Source organism: Zootoca vivipara, chromosome 2 (assembly GCF_963506605.1).
Source record: "Zootoca vivipara chromosome 2, rZooViv1.1, whole genome shotgun sequence".
NCBI classification, from domain to species: Eukaryota; Metazoa; Chordata; class Lepidosauria; order Squamata; family Lacertidae; genus Zootoca; species Zootoca vivipara.
In genome coordinates this window covers 82131750-82154273 of record NC_083277.1, presented here as the reverse complement: position 1 = coordinate 82154273, position 22524 = coordinate 82131750, and the positions used below count along the sequence as shown (strand labels likewise).

Sequence of the window (22524 nt, the reverse complement as noted above, 5' to 3'; positions counted from 1 at the left end):
TTTCAGAGTCTTTCATGTTGTGTAGGTGGGTGTGGGAAGGAAAGAGTTGTGACTTCTCATTCTAGCTTCAGCAGGGGCACATTCATGCTGTCTTGTAAAGCCTAAGCAGTGGGATGTGTGAAGCAGAAAACCATTCCAACCAGGATGAGTACAATGCATAAGTTTTGGACAAGAAAGAGCTGTTTTTTGAGCCCCAATAAAAGTTACGCCACAATAATACAAATGAAGAGATGTACCGGTATGCAAACCAAACCCTCTCCTGGGTGAACCTAGTGTGTGCCAAGACTGTCTGAGAATTTGCAGAGCTGTGTCAGGTTCACCCAGGGGAGCTGTTCAGCCTTGTCCTGCAGTGCAAATATCTGAGCTGTTACGTCTTCCTGTTTAAAACAGCCTCGGTGCTCCTGAGGTGCCCAGTGGCGCTCTCTGCTGGCGCAACCATTAGCCTACTTTTGCCTTCACTATGGCAACTCATCCTTCATAGTGATCTGCCTCTGCCAGATTTATTTATATCCCACCTTTCCTGCAAGGAGCTTAAGGTGGTATACACAAGTCTCCAGCTCTCCATTTAATTCTTACAGCCGCCATGTGAGCTAGGTTAGACTGAGAGGCTGGCTGGCCACCCAGCAAACATCATAAACATAAGAACCACCTGCTGGCTCCAGCCACTGGCCCACCTGATCCAGCATCTTTTTTTCCACCTAGGCCAACCAGAGTGCAATAGTACTCTCCCCATTTGCAAATGTCAGCACCTGCCTCTGACAGTATGACTGAGTTGGGAGTTGAACTCTGGTCTCCTCACTCCTAGGTAGGTCCAACACCATAACCACACAACTGCAGTCATATTCATTCTTCCCCACCCAAGAGTCTGCCAGCTTGTTCTCCTCCGTGGACCAAAAACAGGTAAGCATATCCAATACCTCTTATTAGGAACCACCAATGCTGACTATGCAAGTATTTTAGGGATGGGCTCAGTTTTAGCACATCTGCTTTGCATTCTGAAAATCCCTAGCTTAACCGCTGGCATCTTCAGGTAGGGCTGGGAAGGGACACCTACCTGATATCCTTGAGGAGCAAAGAAGCCACTCAGGTTGGGGGACCCAATGCAGCCCTCCAGGCTATTCTGTTTGGCCCCTGACCCTCTTCCCAAGTGTTTTTCCCTGGCTTGAATGTGTCCTTCAGCTGATAAATAGCAAGTTTCTTTATGTTTGATGCTTTATTATATTTTATACATTCTGTAAGCCACCCAGAGTGGCTGGGGAAACCCAGTCATATGGATGGGGTATAAATAATAAAATGATTATTATTTGCTCCTGCTTTACTGGAAGAACAATGGAGATAGGTGTGTGTAGAAACCTCTCACTTGTGTGTGGCTGGAATGTAACCCACTGGACAGACTGGCATCCATTGCCCACTTTTGCATCTAGCCATGCTCACCACTGGTATGCAGGCTCTGGAAGATTACCCATGAGGGATGGGTGAAAAGGGGTCCCCCCTCCCCTTAAGAGAGCCATTACTAGTGCACTGGACTAAATAATATTTGGAGTTCCTTCCAACTCTACAATATTATGATTCTTTGGTTTTAGATAATACTGATCCAGATGGGCATCAACATTCTGACCTATTATATCACCAAGAGGTCTTGTGAGATAAACTGGAGCACAGATAAGTTGGAAGTATAGGTGAGACTAGATCAGGCATCCCCAGACTTCGGCCCTCCAGATGTTTTGGACTACAATTCCCATCTTCCCCGACCACTGGTCCTGTTAGCTAGGGATCATTGGAGTTGTAGGCCAAAACATCTGGAGGCCCGCAGTTTGGGGATGCCTGGACTAGATGGAGGGCACCCAACAATTTGGAAAGTACTCACAGTAAGGAAGAGATGCAGGGTTAAGAAATATAGCAGCCAGCAAAGGTCCCCCATATTGTGGATCTGATATTCAGATTTCTGGGTTCTACTATCACATTTGAGGGGAGAAAATCCAGAGAGACCATGTTTGCACAGAGGATGGTAGCCCATCATATCTCCCGATGCACACTCCTCCATTTCACACGCTCCTCTGTCCAGATTATGCTACAGTCATGCTCTAAGTGACATTTTTTCCTAAACCAAAGGACCCAGAATTAAATCAGGGCTGGGTAACAAATACACTTTAGCACATCAGATGGTTGTATCGTCATGTATCTGATGCATTTTTTTCTACCCTAATCTCAAAACAGGCACTTAAAACATGAATATTCCCGTGGTTTATGCTCTGGCAAGGGTGAAACAGCTTCAAGAGCATGAAGATTACCGTAAGTTATTCTGCGTGCCAGTTTCAATATTACAAAGTGGAGAGCACTAGTTCAACAGCAAACAGCACACCCACCTAGTAAGAGTAGCAGGAAGTTTGACAGAAGTCAGAGGTATACTTATAAGGTATACATTATACCTTGCTGTGCAAGAGAGCCCTGTCTGTGGTATTATGAAATTGCTTTCTGTGCTTGATACTCACCATATGGGAAGACAGATTACAAAGCACTGTTTAGAGGTCCTTTTTCGTATGAAGTCTAGCAGAAAACATAGAATTGGATAACGGTGGTGGAATATGGTTCAGCAGTCGGACGCCATGCCTTCCAATGTTGTATTCAAGGCTTGGGCACTCAACGTTTGGAATCAGAATGTTCCATGAAGTTACAGCATCCTCTACTGGCAGATGTATGACACTTCAGTATTAGAAACAAACGCTGTCCCATGAATTAAGCATGGAAACTGCCACCTGAAGTCTAAACTTACCAGTGCCTACACAGGCAGCTATGCCTCTGATATAAGAACGACAATTTCCATATAACCCTTAAAAGTGCTGCCAGCATCTTATGTGAGGGATAAGAAACTTGGGGATCTTCAAATGTTGTTGGACTCCCAATACCATCACCAGCCAGAATTACTGGTAGCTAGGCTTGATGTGGGGAGCAACATTTGGAGGACAATAGATGGAAAATTATGAACAGGCAGTCTGGAGCAACCACCTGGCTTAGTTAACCCAACAACCATCACTATTCCAAAGCAGCATGCAAACATTTTCAACAAACACATTTGCAACATCTCGTTGCACAATTGTTTGATAGTAAAACTGCCCATTGTGGGCTTTAAGAGAAATTAAGATCTCAGAGCGATTGAGAACTAGCAGTGTCCATTGCACCCTACAGCCAGGTCTGTTTTAATTCTTCTACATATTCACCTAAATTACATCCATTGCGAGGAAGGCTGCCAGAGTAACGGAGTGCGATGGCACAGGAAACGTTTGCGGCCCTTGGAGATGGCTTGGAATGAGAAAGAGGCTGAACCATTTTGGCTAACTGGCGGGAAGCTGCTGGAGATGCCTTGGACTCCAGTGCTGCACTGCTGTGGGGAACAAGCCCCACTTGAGATAACCATGCTGTAAGATCGGGACTTCCTAAATTCAGGTATAATATGTGAATGAATCGTATTTCTTGAGACTAGTGTCACTCATGCAATCTGCATAACCAGCTTCACCACTGTAACCCTGGAATTCTCTAGGTGCTTTAGGACTAACTCTTCAGAAGCACAAATACAGCAGTGTGAATGAGGTGGTGGTGGGGGCTTGTTTAGGCCTCGATATCACTACAATATAGGAAGATAATGATCCTGATTATACTTGCTAATCAGTCCTTTTTCTTCTGCAGCAAGATTTTATCCATTCAACCTGTCATCAGAGTAAATCCATAATCTTGAATCTGGGTAATGATTCAGGAACCAAGTGCTGATCCAGGCAGCTACTTGAAGCTACTTTGTTATGCCAGAGGTTTGTTTAGCTTCTTAGGAAGGCCACTGCATTCCTTGCAAAAGGTCTCAGCTAATACCTAGGAGATTCTGTTTCTAGCTATCTAAAGCTTACATAATTCCAACTCACACCAGGCCTTTGATACTCCCTGCTTTTCATTCCAGCTGCGGAAAGCCTACAGCAAGCTAATGCTTCTCGCTTTGAATGTCATCCTCAGAACCTTAAGATAATTACTTTGTTCTTCTGTTCATAGGCAAGGCTGATTTCTGCTACCAAAAAATAACATATTCAGGATTATTCAAAGAGCCCTACAACCAAAGGAACAGATTTTTATGGGACTGCAGAGGGAAGGAGAGGCAGGAACACTCCATTGCACAAAAGTAAACTCTTGTTGTATTTACAGGACTGTTAGGATCCAGTTGACTGAACTTGTTAATTTCCTCAAAAGCAATAAAGTCCTCTGTCAGCCAGGATGCTGAGCACCCACCCCTTCCTACTTCAGATGGCAGCAGCCATTGCTACAAACCACCCATGCAACAGCTGTATCAAATCTCAGCCGGTCTTCGGAAAAAGGTCCCAGCCAAGGAAATAAGTTTGAAAAGTGCTTGATCTCAGGCTCTTATGTACACCCTGACAGCACAGACATACTAAAACTGCAGGCTTGCTTTTCTGTTTTCTTGGACAAGCCATTTATAACACCCTGTCTACATCTCTTAACTTCAAGGTGCCTGTGGAATGTTACCTCTACAGGGACTTGGGGGTTCAAGTGCCTGGCGTGCTATGGCCCATGGGGTCACGAAGAGTCGGACACGTCTAAACAACAACATTTTGCACATAAAACCAAAGGGTGGGCATAGTAATCAAACCCCAATGCAAACCCATTTAGTAAAAGTATATCCTTCCAAAGGCAGGAAAGAAATCTCTTTGCAAGTCCAAGCTCACATTCTCCACTTTTGATCCGCCTTGTCATTTGCTCGTTCCGAATTATCTTCAGCAGCAACAAACATTACCACTGAAGCTTATTTTAATCTCCACTTTTATTGAAGCATGAACATAAAGATGCCCTACTCAAAAAATTACATTCAAGCTACTTCTATGAACTACTACTCATGGGAGAGGCTTTTGTAGCCCAGCTCTCCCCAAAGAGTTTCTTCTGGAGATCTCAACGGGAAAGATTCAGTATGAATAATCCCTTCACATTAGACCAGATTTGTTCAGCAAGACGCCTCTACTGCTGCTTGGCGAAGAAGGCCTTGCTGTCCTTCACTGTGGGCTTGATGGTGTCGCCGCCAGGTTGCCAGCCAGCTGGGCACACTGTAGCAAAATGTACAGAAGTGTGGGGTTAGAATATGTCAAACAGCACTCAAAGCACATAGGGTCCACATGGAGCAAGCTTAGGGCTACAAGGTACCCCCAGAAGCAGTAGAAGGAAGCTTTGGAGACATCACATATTAAAAAGTCAGAACTTACTCCACCAACAAGCACAATCTAGATTGGAGCAGTGCCTTTTTTTCCTGGAGATACTCAAGGGTATGCAGTACCAGCACATTTTCTTCCAAATGTTAAAAGTGGCACTTACTGTAACAACATAGTTCTAGTTACAGGTAGGTAGCCGTGTTGGTCTGAGTCGAAACAAAATTTAAAAATTCCTTCAGTAGCACCTTAAAGACCAACTGAGTTTTTATTTTGGTATGAGCTTTCGTGTGCATGCACACTTCTTCAGATACACTGAAGAAAACTTAGTTGGTCTTTAAGGTGCTACTGAAGGAATTTTTAAATTTTGTAACAACATAGTGAATACGCACACCGTTTTTCTTTTAAAAAGAAAAGGCACAGGAGAGGGGGGGAAATGCTACAGCTTCTCCCATCCCAGTATGCTCCTTTTGGGGTTTCATGGTCCATAACAGGAGACTAGTGTGTTTGCATATGTTCAGGAGGACAGCTGTCACTGGCTAATAAATAATAATTTATTTATACCCCGCCCATCTGGCTGGGTTTCCCCAGCCACTCTGGGCGGCCTCCAACAAAATATTAAAATACAATGGTCTGTTAAACATTAAAAGCTTCCCTATATGGCTATGCTGGAGGCAGTATATCTCCACGTACCACTTTCTGGGACTCACAAGTGAAGTGAGTGCTTGCAGCCTTCCCATGGGCATCTGGCTGGCCACTGTGGGAACAGGATGCCGGACTAGATGGGCAAATGGACTGAACCAGCAGGGCTCTTGCGTTATTAAGAGCTGCATGAGGTTGTCTTGGGTCTACTTTGCACCAGGCCACACTTCTGTGATGCTGAAGATGGTGGGCATGACAGGATATGGCATGAACTGCGCCAAGGAAGGCTCTAAGAAATGTTGCTAGCAGTACATCCTCCCAACTTCATATAGGACACCATTTGCTACAAAGGTGTTTTGGAAGCTGTTATGCACTGTCCATGGGCAGAGATAGGCCCTTCCTTGGCCCACAAAGAGGTAACAGCCACAATTGCTAAAGCAATACTGGAACCACCCTTCTGTGTTAGCTCCATTATCCCAATCCCCACCCCTTACCTTCACCATGCTGGTCTGTGAACTGGAAAGCCTGTACCAGGCGAAGTGTCTCATCCACAGAACGCCCCACAGGTAGGTCATTCACTGTGATCTGACGCAGGATGCCTTTGTCATCAATTATGAACAGGCCTCTGGAGAGTTGTGGGGAGGGGGGAGAAAGAAGGGCAATTAAGAGTGTGTGCGTGCGTGCATACACACACACATATAAATGAGAGGATTCAAGCTTGTACGGTGTGTGTACACAGCCTAAGATGCACTTATTTTAAAAAATATTTTTATTGGTTTTTTCCGTATATACATCCTCTAACAATATTTTTCTTACAGTTTTCCGTATTTTCCTATCCCCTCCCCTGGACTTCCCTCATACTCCCATTTTGTTTTATTTACATATTGTTCACCCTGCGTATTGTTTCCCCCAAAATTTCCCAATAATCTTATTTATTATTATTATTATTATTATTATTATTATTATTATTATTATTATTATATACAATTGTGATTGTTTACTCAAATCCTGCCAATGAGTCCAGTTCTTTATGTTGTCTCTTCATATAAAATTTACAGATTGTATCTTATTGAAAGAGAATTACATGAAAATTATATATAGATGGTATATTACACCAGAGAAAGTAGCTAAAATGTATTTTAAAAAAGGGATCAAAAACTTGTTGGAAATGTAAAGAAAAAGACGGCACATTTTATCATATGTGGTGGGAATGCAAAAAGATTAGAAATTATTGGGAAATGATATATAATGAATTGTAAAATGTTTAAAAAGACTTTTGTTAAAAAAAAAACCAGAAGCATTCCTCCTAGGAATTTTAGATCAAGATATAAAAAAAGGAAAACTGGAAATTATGTATGCGACAACAGCAGCAAGAATTATATTAGCACAAGCTTGGAAGACAGAAGAAATACCAATAAAAGAACAATGCAAGGAAAACTTATGGAATATGCAGAACTGGCAAAACTAACAGATAAACTACATGAAAAGGACAATGAAGACTTTAAAAGAGAATGGGAACCATTTACAATATATATGAAGCCTAAGATGCACATGCCTTCCCCCAAAGAATCCTGGGAACTATAGTTTAATGGTACAAGGAACTGTAGTTCGGTGAGGGGCAAGCTACAATTGCCAGGGTTCTTTGGAGAAGGTGCTTTAAAAGGTATGGTGTGTATGTAGCCTTAGTAGAGAGACAGGACAAGAGCAAACAAGGGGAATTCTACCCAGTATTGGAAGCTCCTGGAATCTATGTGGCGCTTTTACTGCCTTCATCAGCAGTACCAGGGTCAAAGTTAAGTGTGGGGGAATTCTGAATCTATGCCTATGCAGATACCTTACTCCAAATTAAGAGAGATCAACTAAAAGAGGTTGGGGCAAAAGCAGAGACAGACTCAATTTAAGTTCCAGCTACAGCTACTAATTCTCTGAAGTCCAAGTCCATACATCCAAGGCCCAGGGTTCTAGGACCTAGCTAGTGTTAATAGCTTTTTATATTCCAGCCAGGTTATTACCATTTGGATTACGTACATGGACTTGATGGGTGGGACCAAGCTGATGAACAAAGGATTGAACAGTCCAGCAGCATCAGGGATGACTAACCTCTTCAACAGATCACAAGACTTAAGAGCAGGCGGAACTAATCTGTTGTTCTCCAGATGCTGAATTTTGCAGCTTCCATCATTCCTGACCATTGGCCATGCTGGCTGCAGCTGGCAGCTCTAGTTCAGTAACACCTGGAGACTCCCAGGTTAGCTACCCCTATGTTGCAGCACTGGAGAGAGGAGCTAAGTGGTACTTGAGTCAGCCATGTTGAGGCTTTGTTAGTGAACGCCAAGATGCCATTTGCCAAGATGCCACCAGCCACAGGCCCTTTGAACCGTCACCTAGAATTAAGGTTAGACCTCAAGATCTCCATACCTGTATGCAATGCCATCCTCCTCCTTGAGCACTCCATAGTCCCTGCAAATATTGTGGTTGATGTCTGCCACAAGCGGAATATTTGCAGATCCCAAGCCCCCTTCCTTTCTTGCTGTATTGATCCTGCAGGGAAATGACCATTAACATCTGCAATATCATTTAGAGCAGAGGTAGAGAACCTGTGAACCAATGTCCACCTCAACCCTAATCATTGGCTATGGTGGGCAAGGGCTGATGGGAGTTGGGAGTCCAACAACTGGAGGGCCCCATATCTCCCACCCTCCCATCTTGAACATCTGCAAGCTACTACTCTAGCCATTTACTATTTAGAAATGGTTGAACCAAATATTTCACATGGAATAGATTGTCCCTAGCTTTTTGTTCCAAACTTGACATGGGGCTCCCAGACCAAAGCTGGGTCTAAAAACTGGGCAAGCATCTTCTTCCTCACCAGAAACCTAATTCTGAAGGCAAACTGGAGATATTCTCCAATTAGATATAGTCGGATTCTCTGACCCACAGAAGAGTGAAATGTTCTTTACACCTATTTAGGAGCTCAAATCAACTCTGAACACAACTGCAGTTAAGTCTACTGAGGTGGCTGATAAAACTAACAGCAGCCAGGTTTGGCTAGATAAGGCTGGTGGGGAACCTCCACACCCTTCTGTCAGTTAACTTCTGCTTGGCTCCCTCCCAGTGTCAGATCCCTAGAACATTCTTAATGATGTGTCAATTCTAACCCTCTTCCCAAGCAACACAAAAAACAGGGATGTGCTGTTATTCCTGTCACTCAGTTTCCTACAGCTAAGCAGGCAACACAACCATAAGCCTTCACAGTACTTTCTAGCATGGATGGAGACCTTGTGCTAGATCCTGAACACCAGGAGACTCACCAGGCCAAATGGGTGAACTGAGAGTCAACAGAGGCAGCAATAACCTCACAGTTGATCTTGCGGAACTCCTCAACTCGATCACTGAAAGCTATGATCTCTGTGGGACAGACGAAGGTGAAATCCAGGGGGTAGAAGAAGAGAACCACATATTTGCCTGTGTAGAGAGGGGAAAAGCCATCAGCAGCAGAATATTTTGAGCCATAAACCTTGCCTGGCTACTATCTGAAGTTTAGGGAAGGAGACAACACCTGAAGGCATCAGCACAATGTACTCAAAATGAATGTCATGCCTTGACCACAACAACATTCATCCTTCCTTTGGGATATGGCAGTGATGGTGAACCTATGACACGCAGAGCCCTCACTGCTGGCACGCGCCCCATCGGCCCATTCACGCAGTTGTTGTTGCCCCCCCTTTTGTTCTCCAGCTCCTCCTACAGCTTGTCTCCACTGTTAAAACCTGGATCCATTTTTTGTTGTTGTTGTTGCTGGTAGCCAGAGATTGGTTTTTTAACCCGTTCTGTGCTGGTTTTTTGGGCACTTTGGCAGACTATGTCGGTGCTGCGTGTTAGTTCCAACGAAGGTATTATTCGTATTTATTTCTGTTCTCTTTCCCCCCCAAAAAGCGCAGCAGCTTTTGGGCATCCCCTCCAAAAAAGCAAACCAACTTTTGCGCCCCCCCAAAAAAACCTCCAAAACTTTGGTCAGCAGCTACCCCCAAAAAGCTCAACAACTCTGGGCACTTTGTGATAAATAAGGGGTTTTTGGTTTGGTTAAATAATTAGTTTTTGGTTTATTAAATACAGTTATATATTACAATTATAGATTTTTGTTATTTAAACTATAAATACAGTATTGTGAAATTATGGTTTTTTTCTCGAAGTGACACACCACCCGAGTTATGCTCGGTTTTTTGGCGAATTTTGACACACCAAGCTCAAAAGGTTGCCCATCACTGGGATATGGCAAACCCATGGTCCATTATCTGCGCCTGCTAACAAAATATAGTATTTGCACTACACACCATGATCCCCCCAGCAATCTGATTCAGTGCCTGGGGACTGTGATTACCTCTTGATAAACTGACGGAGAATGTAAGATCCTCTTTCTTGGCGCTTAAGTGATCCATACCCAGCCACTCTTATCAAGGTGGGTCTAGGAAACTTTAACTAGGGTATTTATGTCCTGCATATTCATGAGCTTAAGGCACCTTACGACATTAAGACTCACTGAAAATGTTGTTTAAAACAACTGAAAGTGGTACTGTCTCTTACCTTTGTAGTCCGACAACTTTATTTCCTTAATGGCTCCATCCACTACTGCCGTGGCCTGGAAGTCTGGAACTGGCTTACCAATATGAGCTTTACCGGAAGCCATTTCTTTCTGAAATATCAAACAGTGTAAAGGCTTAGGTAGGCAACCAAATTGAGCCTCTGAAGTAAGAGGTCTGCTACTGAGTACATATCCCAGGACAGGCATTTTCTTGCCTTCTGAAGGATTTTAAACAAGGCAGCTCTGTTTTTGCTTACAACTCTTCCCCAACATCAAGCCCACCTTTTGTAGTGCCCAAAAAAATTAAGATGCACTTCAGAAGGAACAATAAGCCCCTTCCAGTTCTGCATAGTGCTGTACAGAGCCCCAGTCACATGAGTTGTAAAGGATTACAACTGTGGAGAGTGACTCAAGGCAATCCCTGAGGAATGCAAGATCAGGGAGTCTTGCACCCTCATTCCTTTGAGGAAGACTGCAGGCGGTTTGAGTCAGTGGCCTCTTGGTTCAGCAGGATATTTTATTAGCCTCATTCCATTTTAGCTAGGCGTGAGCAAGTGCTCCCAGACAACTTCTTGGCTAATTGAAATTTTACCACCTTCAATGCATTTCAATTACCATGTGCACTATCACCTTGGAACTCGACAAGCAGTTTCACTAATCCATTACATAAAAACATGAGGTGGTAGTCCGCTGTGTACAGTACTTTTGAACACTGCTTATTGCTTGGCTCTAGAATCCTGCTGGAAATCAGCTCTGATTTTCTGTCAGTGGGGCACCCACCGAGGCACCCCCTCAGGGGCTTCCACCACCCAAGATGGCTGCTTCACCTTGCCTCCTGTGTGGGGCCAGCCCTGTCTCCACCCCCACCCCATAAGAGGCTCTCTTTATAAAGAATTTGCCCCATTACACCCCTTCATGTTAAACCTTGCCAATTTGGGTTTGGCCCCTTTTTGCATAAGCGAAGCCTCAATATTTCATAACTACTTCAAAGCTCTGCCTGCTTTTTGGCATAAAAACCAACAACCCTGGCATTTAGATGTAGCATGTATAGAATCAAACCTGAGTTCCTTTCAAGAAGCTGCATGTATGAACATGAAGTTTAATACTAGGTTATGAAAGGCCAAATCTGGAAGCAAACGCAACAGATACTTGACAACATAACCAGGAGATTAAGTCTCTGTCATTCATAACTACAATGGTGACAGATAAGGATAGGCACTAATCTATTAATTAAGTAGTACTTAATTAAGTATTCTCTGGCTCAGGTAGAAGCAAGCTGCCACCGCTGTGGAAAACTATCTAAAACCAGCTCTAGCAGAGAAAGAAAGGGAAAAGGCTTGAGGAGCAGATAAATAGCTCATTCTCCTAGCATTGTAATTTGGGTCAGCTCACTATATTCTTGGTGCTGTCTCTGCAACCAATAGAAGCTGAAGCTGAACATACTTATATCCCACTTGCAAGGTAAGACTGGCTCCCAAAGTAGTTTACAATTCAAATTCATCAGAAGACAAGTGCCCTTTTATTATGCTGAATGCATGGCAGAAAGGAGATGGGATGTTTGCATCTTACTATTCCAAGCTTCATATTGTTCCTGCCAGAGCCTGCTTGGCTACTTACTCCTGCACAATTTAATAAGCCAACTGCTGAATCTTCAAAAAGGCCACAATTGGTATTCTGACTTCAGAAAGATAAACTTCACCCAACACAACCAATACTCAGGGGATGATGGGAGACACTGGAGAGTCACAAGTTCCCTAGCCCTGGGTTTATTCATAGTGTCTGAACAGAGCCATTAAAGTAATGTTCATCCACTGAAAGGCTCTTCAGATACTGAGGCATCTGCCAGGGCCTGGTCAAGTACAGAAAAGCTGGTGCCATCTGTTGCTGGAGATACGGGGTGGGGGAGAGATGCATCTACTACGTTAGCCCATGACTCTCACCCACCATGTTCCACTTGGTAGCTGATGGGCCCTATGGTAGCTCTGGCTGACAAATACTTCCCTTCCAGAAGTGTGCCCCAAACACAAACTGGGCAACATAATACCTTCCTGATAAGGAGCTGGTAGCTGTTGGGTGGCACACTTACCAGTAAGCTCCACGTTTAGGAAGATAGCCCTATTACAAAATGCTTTGGCAAACATGAGCAGGCTATGGTTAATGACAGTGAATTAACTATGTGATGATGGTCTGCTGCTCCGGACATCACAAACACTGCTTGCTAGTTTCTGGAGTGAAGCCAGCAGAATACAGTGCATTTTGAACTAGTGCATACATTTGCCATTGTTCTGGTGGTATGTGACAGAGGAGAAAGGAAAGGTCACTCATGGGTCACTCTTTAAAAAGATTCTCTTCTTGCTCTCTTATTCTAGATGTTAAACCTGCTAGTTCTGCAAATTCTATCATCTTAAGTTGCTAGTCCTCCTTACTTGGGACCTCCCTCACCTTCCATCTCTGAGCTAATAAAACTCAAGCCGTTGTTGCATACATAAATCATTTTTTTCTGACAGCTGGAAACTTCAGTCTGAACTATTCCTGACAGAAAGGCCTCTGGTCTTTTTGGGAATGTTGCTTTAAACAATATTTTCAACTTATCATAAGTCATTTCCCAATATTCTTTAACTTTTTTACATGTCCACCACATATGAAAAAAAGTTACACTACCTCTGCTACAGTCTTGTCTTGCATGTGGTGGTGGTGGTAAGACAAAACAAGAGTTTTTGCAGAAGCTAAAAGGCTTTCTCAGCGTTTCCTGGGCCAAGCATAAGATGTTACAGTATGGGTACCCAGCCTTGAATTTGGTGATTAGTGTCTTTGGCTTAGAATGAGTGGAGTTGTGTATAAGGACAATGCCAAGCCATTGTTTGCTTAATAAGGATCTCTTGCTACTAGTGCAGGCAGTTGGGATAGTTTTCTATGCCAGGCTGACTTCCAAAGTAACTTGGGATGATGGAATGTCCGAAAGACATGTGACAGGAGAAGATTACAGTTCAAGCAAAAACTGAAGAAAGCGGCTAAAAGTTATGTGGGACTTATATTACCATATATTTGATTCTTTAATTCTTAAACAAAAAACGGACAGTGGCGGGAGGTATTTTTCCACCCCAAGCTGAATACAGGTGCCTATTGGAGTGATAAAATGTCCCAGCATAAAGCCATATGCAGCATGTCAAAAGCACACTTTGATTTGCTTCTCTGGGTCAGTCTTTGCTTGAAAACTGTGTGTGACTTCTTTACCTCGTATATTAACATTAGCTAGGACAATAGAACAACCTCCACAATGGCAAAAATGGTGGCATTCATTACACTTTAGGTAAGGCATGCTCCAACAATCTATTATTTCATAATCATGCTTAAAACCTTTATATTTACCCAAACCTTACAAAACCATTTTTAAAACTGTCCGTTGCTCATCTTCCAGTGTTTTTAACTGCATTTTTCATATACTGTATATTTGATATTGTGGACAGCTTATCGTTTTTAGGAACCAAAAAAATGGTAACCGACTGAAATTTAGAGGCATTGTTACCTCGGCACAGGTGAGAACATCCTAGAACAGGCATGTCAAACCTGCGGCCCTCCAGATGTTTTGGCCTACAACTCCCATGATCCCTAGCTAGCAGGACCAGTGGTTGGGGAAGATGGGAACTGTAGTCCAAAACATCTGGAGGGCCGCAGGTTTGACATGCCTGTCCTAGAAGCACTACTTGGTAGGTTTACTTCTGTGCAAGTTCTGCAAACAATACATCTTCCCGCTGCTACATACACTACTTGAAACAAAAGCACAAAGATCTCACTCCATTTGTCTAGTTCCCCCCTCTAGTAAGAATTAGAGCTTAAACTTATTGCACTGTCGTCACCTCTATCCACACTAAAGGGCTGTTTAAAAAGCAGTTTCCATGACCCAATTTTTAAAGCAAGAGCACTTAGTCACTGGCTCCATTTCACGAATTTTCACTCGAGTAGACTAGGAGCGCTATGCAAGCTGAGAAGAGACTGGAAAGCCTCACCGCTTTCCAGGGTTGGGGGCGGGGGAAGGAGGAGAGTTAGAGGAAGCCAAGATCGACCCCTAGAGTTGAATTCCAGTGACAATGCAAGGCAGCCGTACTGCTTCCAGCCCCCTCCCTGTACCGCTCAGAACACAAAGGAGATCCCTATGACTCGATTGCCGAGTACACAATGGGCAGCATTCACACCGCCTCCTCTCTGCTTTGGGGCAAGAGGACTAGAGGAGAACCAAGGAGCAGCGCAGCTTCCAGTCCACTTTATTCCAATGCAGATGCCCCCCGGGCCTCCCCAATATTACGCCTTTGGAAGACACGAGGAAGATGCACGGATTGCAAGCCTCCAGAAGGGCTTCGCCTCCACATTTAGACCCCAGAAAATGACGACCCTTCGAACCTGCTAGGCTGGAGGGGAGAGAAAGCGCTGCAGGCCCCCACCCCATAGCAGGCCTCGCCAGGCTCGAATTGCAAACCCCGAGCAACGCGCCCGCATTTGTCTCCATGCACAAGCGCTGCAAAAGCTCCAGAAATGCCCGCGAGGCGCCCACCCCTCGCTCGCTCCCTCCGTACCTCCTGGTCCGCGCACTGCCGTCCCAAAGCTAAGCCGAGCGCTTCTCGAAGTGAGGAGGAGGCGTGACACCAGCAGAACAAGCCGCAGCGGCTGCCGGGTTTTATGTGCAGCGTGCTGGGAGGGGGCGGGGCAAAGGTGCAGGAGGGGGCGGTGTAATCCGGATTCGACTCACAATGGTAACATGTGCGCGCGCGGGTCCCACCTACCCCCCTGCCCCGCCTTTTCTCCCTTTGGACTCAGGAGGAGGGAATTGAATTGGGAACCAAAGACATTCCGCTCCAAAATGCGATTCTGATTGTAATGCGGCGAACAACTCCACCAAAAGGACGCTTGCTGCTGGCTGGAGAATGCTGAGGGCCCCGTCCAACGCCGCTGGAAAGTTTATCAGTTGAGGGTCACCCCCTCCAACTTTTCTTGGGGTCGCGCAGCCCTCGCTACCCCCAAAAAAGCCTCACCAACAACGCTCGCAGCACGGAGCTTTGGCGGAGCGCAGCCGTTTCGGTGGCGGTATTTATATTTTGTGTTTTATTTTATATGTACAGATTTTTCTTTTTTCCCTTTTGTATTTTGTATTTTTCTTTTCTTTTCTTTTTCTTTTTGTAATTTGTATTTTGCAATTCTCTTTTTTCCTCTCTTTTTCTTCCCCCTTTCCTTCTCCTTTGTTTCCTCCCCCCCCTTTTTTTGTAATTCTCATTTAGAAGAGATAATTTGTGTATAGAGCAGGACATGTTGTGGTCTTGTCCCAATATCCTCCCCCTCCTCTCTATTCTTTTCTTTCCTACTACTTGTAAAGGTGGATTCATGATTTCTCTGTATGGTTTTAAAGATTGAAATAAATAAAAATCTTTTCAACAATAAAAAAAAAGGACCCTTGCTGGCTTTCTTTCTTTGCTCCTGTGTTTTTAAACAACTGCACGGCGGCAGGCAAACGTTCAACAGGTCAATCTTTTTATCACCCCTTGCTGGATGTTTGTCCCTCACGTCCCGACTCCTGCCAGAGACAAAAGATGGCAAGCCCACTCGCGGTCTTCATACACAGTTGCTGCGTACACACACGCTGCTCGTGGAAAACACGCTCCCGTTTATCAGCTGCAAGACCAGCAGGTAGGCGTGCAGCTGGTGAATCGCCTGCTCGATGCCTGCCTTTTGCACACATGTAAATGCGCAGGAGCTTTGCCAGGGGGGAAAAAGGGCAGCGTTATGCAATCCACCTGAAGTCCAACCATAGCTTTACGCTGTTAGTGTGTAACATACAGTATATATGCTCATAGAGCGGACATAGATGAGCGCCCGAACAAATGCTTTTTAGTATGAAGAAAATCCCAAGTTCAATAAGGATCTCAGGGAACACTGTAGCATCAGCTGGGTGCTAACTAGTCAGAGCATAGTAATACCTGGCTCTGTTTAGCAGTCCCATACATTCATCAGACGTGATCCAACAGGGACAGATGTTGTGCCTAAAGTGCAATGAAGCCCTTTCGAAACCAGGAGTCTTGACTATTCCTCCCCGCTACTTTTACTGTCCTGATTTACAACCAGATGGGATTCCCCACGATGGTGTTAAGAGAAGTTGGTGCGCAAGTCTTATCTGTTCTGCGAACGAACTACATTACCCAGCAAGCCGCGCACTCTCTGGGTTTCCCTTCCCTTTCGTTTCCTGTGCCGAGTTTTCATGGCGCTTGCCGAGGACGCGCGAAAATGGACCTGAGCGCTTTCGAGCAGGACAACTCCGTGAATTGTTTGCTGGACTCCACGGTGCCCGCCGCTTGCCGGAGCGAACCTTGCAGCCTGGGCATCGATGAAGCAGGCCGGGGTCCGGTGCTGGGTACGTGCCTGAGGGTGATACCGGCGAGAGCGGGGAATCTTTGGGGTGCTTTTAGCTCCAGCGAGGAATCGAGTTCTAAAAGCAGTGCTTTTTTCTTTTAAAAAATGTTTAGGGGTACTCTCATTTTCTTACTCATATTGAAATACTGTCCCTCAATGAGTTCAAACAGATTCACAAAACGTTTAGGGGTATGCGTACCCCTGCGTACCCCCCGAAAAAAGCACTGCCTAAAAGCATCAGAAGGGGAGGGCCGAATCACTGGCTGATCCTTAATATTCGCGTGTCCTGCACCTTTCCTCCAAGGAGCTAAAAGTGGCGTACATGATCCTCTTCCCATTTTATCCTCACAACAACCCTGTGAGGTAGGATAGGCTGAGAGATAGTGACTGAGTGGGCATTTCAACCTTGGTCTTCCAGGCCCTAGTCGGACGCTACACCACGATGACTCTCTTGTAGAACTGACAATTAATCCAGTCCTGATTTGCAAATAACCTTGTTCCAGTTCTGTGCCAATAGGTTTGTTCAGTCCCACAACTGCTTTTTACTCCCCCCACCCCTGCTGCCGAACAGAACTTCCCCACCCTTCAAATAGAATAATGTCCTGTGGTGGTGGCTGGAGGGGAGTCTTTTGTGGAGAATTCCTTATTGCGGGAGCAATTTTGTCCTGGGGCTGAAATTATAACTATACTTAACGTTGCCAGTTCAGGGCATTTCTCACATGACAATGTTGTTATAAAAACACCTGCAGTATTGTATCCGTAGATGGAGCTCTGAGTCTTGAAAGAGCAGCTTTCATTGGCTTCTGCTTTCTCCCCAGGTCCCATGGTTTATGGAATCTGTTACTGTCCTGTGGATCGGCAGGGAGACCTAGAGGCCCTGAAGGTAGCAGGTAAAAAAAATGAAAAGCGTGCCTGACTGGAACTGTGATGTAATGCTGGTGTGGCAGGAAATGGGATCTGGATGAAAAGGGGCATCCCCTAACAGCTGTCAAAGCACTGCCCAGCTTGTATTCAGCCTAGGTCATGTCATTTTTTGAGTTTGTGTCCTCCCCTCTTTGCTTGCTTTCCCTTCACAGATTCCAAGACTCTGACAGAGGCCCAGCGGGAACAGCTCTTTGAGAAACTGGGTGCAGCAAAGGATTTTGTTGGATGGGTCCTGCACATCCTCTCGCCCAATTTCATCTCCACCAGCATGCAGAGACGGTAAGCAGATTGGGGACAATATTAGATGAAGAAGCCTCTGCAACAGGGTTGGGGAACCTCTTCCCCCCTCCACCCTGATGTTGCTGGGCTCCACCTTCCATCAGTCCCAGCAAGAGTGGCCAGGGGTGGTGCGATTTGTAGTTTAGCCACACCTGGAAGGCCGCAGGTTCTGTGCCCCTGTACTAGAACCACAGCTTTGAATGGGTGGCAGTTTTTCTCCCAAGATCGCCTCTCTGCCTGGAATCGTTGTGTTTTGTTTATTTGTGCACTTGTTGTAAAGATTAATGCCCTTCCTTTCTAATGCATACGTGTTTCCAAAGGTGGCTAACTATAATTAAAGCCACAGTAGCCAAACACAACTGCAGCAATAAAATCAGGTCAGAAAAATCACAGTTTTCAATAAAATCACTTAGACCTGGCAAATGAAAAAGTGCTGCTGGCACTGGATGTGTTGTGTAGTGGCTGCAGGCTAGAGAGGACAGAGCAAGGAGAAGGGGATTGGAAACACGAGGCCTCTCACCTTGGAGTTTATCAGAAAAGTTGGACAGGCCTCTTTTAGAGAAGGGAGGCCGTGTCTCTCCCCCTGAGCTGCTTTCGTCCTTCATGCCCGCTCATCATTGAGAACCATGCTTACTGCTGTGTGACGTTGCTTGCTGTGTTAACTGGCTGTGGCACACAGCACTCTTAACACTATGTGAGATTTGAACTCCTGTTTGCTGTGTGGACAGGGCAGCTGTTCTATTGGTAATGTACTGGGGGAGACATCTTTCTGTTCTGGCTGGTAGTGACATAAGCCGGTCCAGGGTGCGGTCTCCACACACACCTTTTCCGACTTTTATGACGTTTGGGCCTCAGAGCCAAGGTTTTGTTTGTGAGTGAACAACATAGCTTCCTTTCCCATGCAGAGCTAAGTACAACCTGAACGCGCTTTCGCATGATACGGCCATTGGATTAATCCAGAGGGCGTTGGACTCTGGAGTGCAGGTTGCAAAGGTGAGCCAGCTCAGCAGCATCCCACACCTGTAGGAAGCGGCAAGAAATCCCACCTCTTCAGTGCTTTGTGGTTCCTCCCTCCTTCAGGTCTTTGTGGATACTGTGGGACCAGCAGAGAAGTACCAGGAGAAACTCAAGCAGCACTTCCCAGACCTGGAGGTTACAGTGAAACCAAAAGCAGACTCCCTCTTCCCAGTTGTCAGTGCAGCCAGCATCTGTGCCAAGGTGAATGCAAGACATAGGATCTCTTTGTTTCCTGGCTCACTACGCACTCTGGTATCTGGAGAGATGTACGATTAAACTGTGAAGCTCTAACCGCTTCCACCGTGATACAGCTAAAAAAGTTTTCATGTGCTGGAGCAGACTACTGGATGCTGGGGCCAAACAATAGGGGGTGACTATTGCCATCATTCATTTGGACAGGGGCTGGCTACTATTAGAGACCACTAGGCTAGATGGATCAGGACATAGATGGGAATGATGCAGGAAGGCAATTCCGATGTTGGTTATCTCTCATTTACCGTAGGTGGCGAGGGACCGGGTGGTAAAGAACTGGAGGTTCTTGGAGGATCTGGAAGATGCGGACTTGGATTATGGCTCTGGCTATCCTAATGGTAATCCCAGTATTTCTCCTCAGCTTGGGCACAGAACCAGCCACATGAATTTGCCACCACAAGATGTAGTGGCCTCTAGCTTAGGTGGCTTTAAAAGAAGGTGAACACATGGATGAGAGGGGAGTCAAAATCGGAAGGACCTGCAACAAAATGTCAAGGGTGCCAGCTGGCCAGGCCCTTTGGCAGGATACTCCCATTCGCCCTTTTTCCTCCCTGGTTTTCTATCCCCCTGTTCCCACCACAGTCAGCAGTTTGTGTCCATTGATCATTTTCAGTTCTCATGCATCTGTTTCTGGTTCCCCTCACTCCCCGTTAGGTTTCTCCCCCCCCCCAGATATTGTTTGTACTTGGGGGTGCCCCCAAGCTGCCTTCTTCCATTCTTTCTTGCACATGGACGGTGCTGTTTTTCTGAATAAGGTGTCGCACCTTGATAACGTCTTAACTATGAGCCATATAGGATTGAAATAGGCAAACTCCAGGTTGTAAGGCAATATGTCAGCTGCTGAGGATAACACTGGAAGAGGGCTGTTGCCTTCATGTGGGAAACAAAAGGGAAGGCAAGATGGACCTTTGGCTCTTGCGTTTCTATGGAGGCACACAAAGTGCAGTGCTTCATTCAAATGAAGAAGCCAAGTCATTACTTTGGCAGTGACTAAGACCCACATTTACTAATTGTGAATGTTCTTCCCCATTCTCATCTTTGAATTACACATTTAGTTTACTTGGCAACAATGCGGACTTTTCCTGGCCCTCACTAGATGCCATTAGCTGTCCTAGACCCTCTGTAGTATGGTATAGAGTCTATACCTCTTAGGGTGAGTAGGACCTTATTGGCTCTTGTGCTTGGGTTAACCTCTAGGACAGAATGCCATGTCCTTGCATTAAGTTAGAAATGAAAGGGGGGTGTCTGTGTGTGTACATGTGTAAAATTACCTCTAAGATATTACGCACCAAGAAAGCAGCAGAGTGGGTGGAGACAGTACTTAGGAGGTTTGCAAACCCCTATTGTGTCATGTTTCCCATCCACTGTTTTCCAGGCTACGGCTCAGTCTTAGAAGTAGGGGTAACACTGAGCACTAATATGCCAGGATTCTTGGCCATCCATCCTCTAATCTCTCTACCCCTTCCCCGGCCCAGATCCCAAGACTAAAGAGTGGCTCACCCAAAATCTGGACCCTGTCTTTGGCTACCCACAGTTTGTACGGTTCAGCTGGAGTACAGCTCAGGTCATCTTGGAGAGCAAAGCTGTGCCCGTTTGCTGGTAAGTGGGGATGGAAGAACTGTTGGATGGATCTTGGACTGGTAGATGTACCTTCAGAAGGGAGATTGAGGAAACTGTGGAGCATAGGAGGAAACAGCTGCTGCTGCTGCAGATAAGGGCATGCGAGAGATTCCTTCCGATGGTTTTGCACATATGATGCAGCATGATGACTTCCCTACACAAATATTATATAGGAAGATAGTGGATTGGCAGTCCAGGATGCTTTTTAAATAGTGGCACTGGGGAGGGCAATCGTTGGAGGTGAATGGGTCTGCTGAGTGTTTGTGGGACCCTTTCCCTAAAATTCATTAGCAGTTTGCTCTGCTAACTCCTCTGTGCCTTGCTCTGTGGTTATGTGGGCCGTGCAGAGTACTGCACAGAGTTGCTAAATTGCTGATGCCCAAAGATGATTGTGGCTGCCTTCCCTGATATCCACAGCTTCCTGGAACCCAGCTCAATCCAGGGAGCCGCTCCTCCGCTTGAGTCCAGGGAGTTGGCAGCTTCTCCGCTGCCTCCCATCTCAGGCTGACCTTGGCAGTCATGCCAAATGCCGCAGGAGTTTGAGGGGCAGCCAGTTAACTTTCCCCTGGATAGGTGGGGCAGGAATCCGGTACTGTCTCTGTTTAGGGAAGAAGGGCTGCCTGCCAGGGCACCTGTTTTCTATCTCAGCTCTTGGAAGGCAGCGAAGGTCAGTGGTTGTAGCAGGTGGAAGAAGTCTGAATCCAAGATAAGTGGGCGCAACTCTCAAGGAGGAGTAGAAGTTGAGCATAGCTTGCCAGCGGAGGAACAATGCTTTACCCAGATCCCTAATTTCCCCCTATCTTTTACCTTCCTCTCTACAGGGATGACACTGAAGACGACGCAGCCCAGAAAAATGCTCAGTCCTTGCTGAGCTACTTCGCCAGGAAGGAAACTTCCAGCCAACGCCCTCCCCACCGTTTCTTTCATGAACGAAAGCTTAAGACCGTGACCAGCCTGTAGGGGGCAGCAGATTATTCCCTTCTTTGTGGGATTATCTTGCTTTAAACTCTTCTAATTTTGTCAAGCTTGTTTTTTAGTCGGAGGTTGTAAATCCTTTTGAGTCCCAGCTGCAAAGGGAACATTGGAGCAGAAGCAGGCACAGGATCTGTCAAGAGAAAGGGTCTGATCAAGTGCCTCTCTTTCTGGAAGACTTTGTATATTCCTTTTTTTTTTTTTTGCTAATAAATTTAAAACAACAACTATCAACAATTCTGTAGTGTGTGAAGTGACCGATGGGGCATCATAAAAGCAGGCCAAAAAGGGATAGTGTCTGCAAGTGAAGGGTTACATTTTTTTAGTGAGTTGGCAGCTTGAGTAATGAACGGGACCACATAGAGGCAGGCAAAATCCCACACGCACCAACCTGAGCTCCTGGCTGATCCAGAGACCTCCTTATCTACTGCAATGTGGCAATCCTAGTGAATTTCAGTAGCTGGAGAAATCAAGCCAGGCAGGGAAGCAGTTCTGTGCTGTTGCCATGGAATGGGCTCTAGTCCTGTCCACATGTGTGTCTGCACATTTCAGACTGCACTGGAGCTTTCATTAAGGTGCAGTGAAACCTGCCGTCAGCAATGCGTCCTCACATCAGGATTTTCTATTGTTTCCATTCACTTCAGT

The 22524-nt window shown here is 45.5% G+C and overlaps 2 protein-coding genes and 1 long non-coding RNA gene across 3 annotated transcripts in view; 2 read left to right on the top strand and 1 right to left on the bottom strand.

Moving 5' to 3' along the window:
• LOC132591738 (uncharacterized) overlaps positions 1-4740 on the top strand; it is a 55398-nt gene extending 50658 nt beyond the window's left edge. The window contains exons 2-3 of the long non-coding RNA XR_009557168.1: positions 806-900; positions 2218-4740. This is a non-coding gene — a long non-coding RNA (uncharacterized LOC132591738). The remainder of the gene's footprint in view (positions 1-805; positions 901-2217) is intronic.
• A 61-nt stretch (positions 4741-4801) lies between these two features.
• On the bottom strand, positions 4802-15106 carry PRDX2 (peroxiredoxin 2). The gene is made up of 6 exons (XM_035104923.2): positions 14991-15106; positions 10422-10530; positions 9149-9302; positions 8256-8378; positions 6332-6462; positions 4802-5096 (listed from the first exon to the last, which is right to left on the bottom strand). The coding sequence occupies exons 2-6, from the start codon at positions 10522-10524 to the stop codon at positions 5011-5013; spliced, it is 597 nt and encodes a 198-aa protein (XP_034960814.1). The 5' UTR covers positions 10525-10530; positions 14991-15106; the 3' UTR covers positions 4802-5010.
• Positions 15107-16630: 1524 nt separating this feature from the next.
• On the top strand, positions 16631-22037 carry RNASEH2A (ribonuclease H2 subunit A). The gene is made up of 8 exons (XM_035104921.2): positions 16631-16816; positions 17634-17705; positions 17892-18018; positions 18924-19011; positions 19099-19236; positions 19538-19625; positions 20763-20886; positions 21729-22037. The coding sequence occupies exons 1-8, from the start codon at positions 16690-16692 to the stop codon at positions 21865-21867; spliced, it is 903 nt and encodes a 300-aa protein (XP_034960812.1). The 5' UTR covers positions 16631-16689; the 3' UTR covers positions 21868-22037.
• The last annotated feature ends 487 nt before the right edge of the window (positions 22038-22524 follow it).

Coding starts and splice junctions, on each gene's coding strand:
- PRDX2 (XM_035104923.2), bottom strand. CDS start 10,524: ATGGCTTCCGGTAAAGCTCATATTGGTAAGCCAGTTCCAGACTTCCAG. Junction 8,379..9,148: donor CAGTTCACCCATTTGGCCTG/GTGAGTCTCCTG, acceptor ATTTCCCTGCAG/GATCAATACAGCAAGAAAGG. Junction 6,463..8,255: donor GAGGATGGCATTGCATACAG/GTATGGAGATCT, acceptor ACAACTCTCCAG/AGGCCTGTTCATAATTGATG.
- RNASEH2A (XM_035104921.2), top strand. CDS start 16,690: ATGGACCTGAGCGCTTTCGAGCAGGACAACTCCGTGAATTGTTTGCTG. Junction 18,019..18,923: donor TCCACCAGCATGCAGAGACG/GTAAGCAGATTG, acceptor TTTCCCATGCAG/AGCTAAGTACAACCTGAACG. Junction 20,887..21,728: donor AAAGCTGTGCCCGTTTGCTG/GTAAGTGGGGAT, acceptor TCCTCTCTACAG/GGATGACACTGAAGACGACG.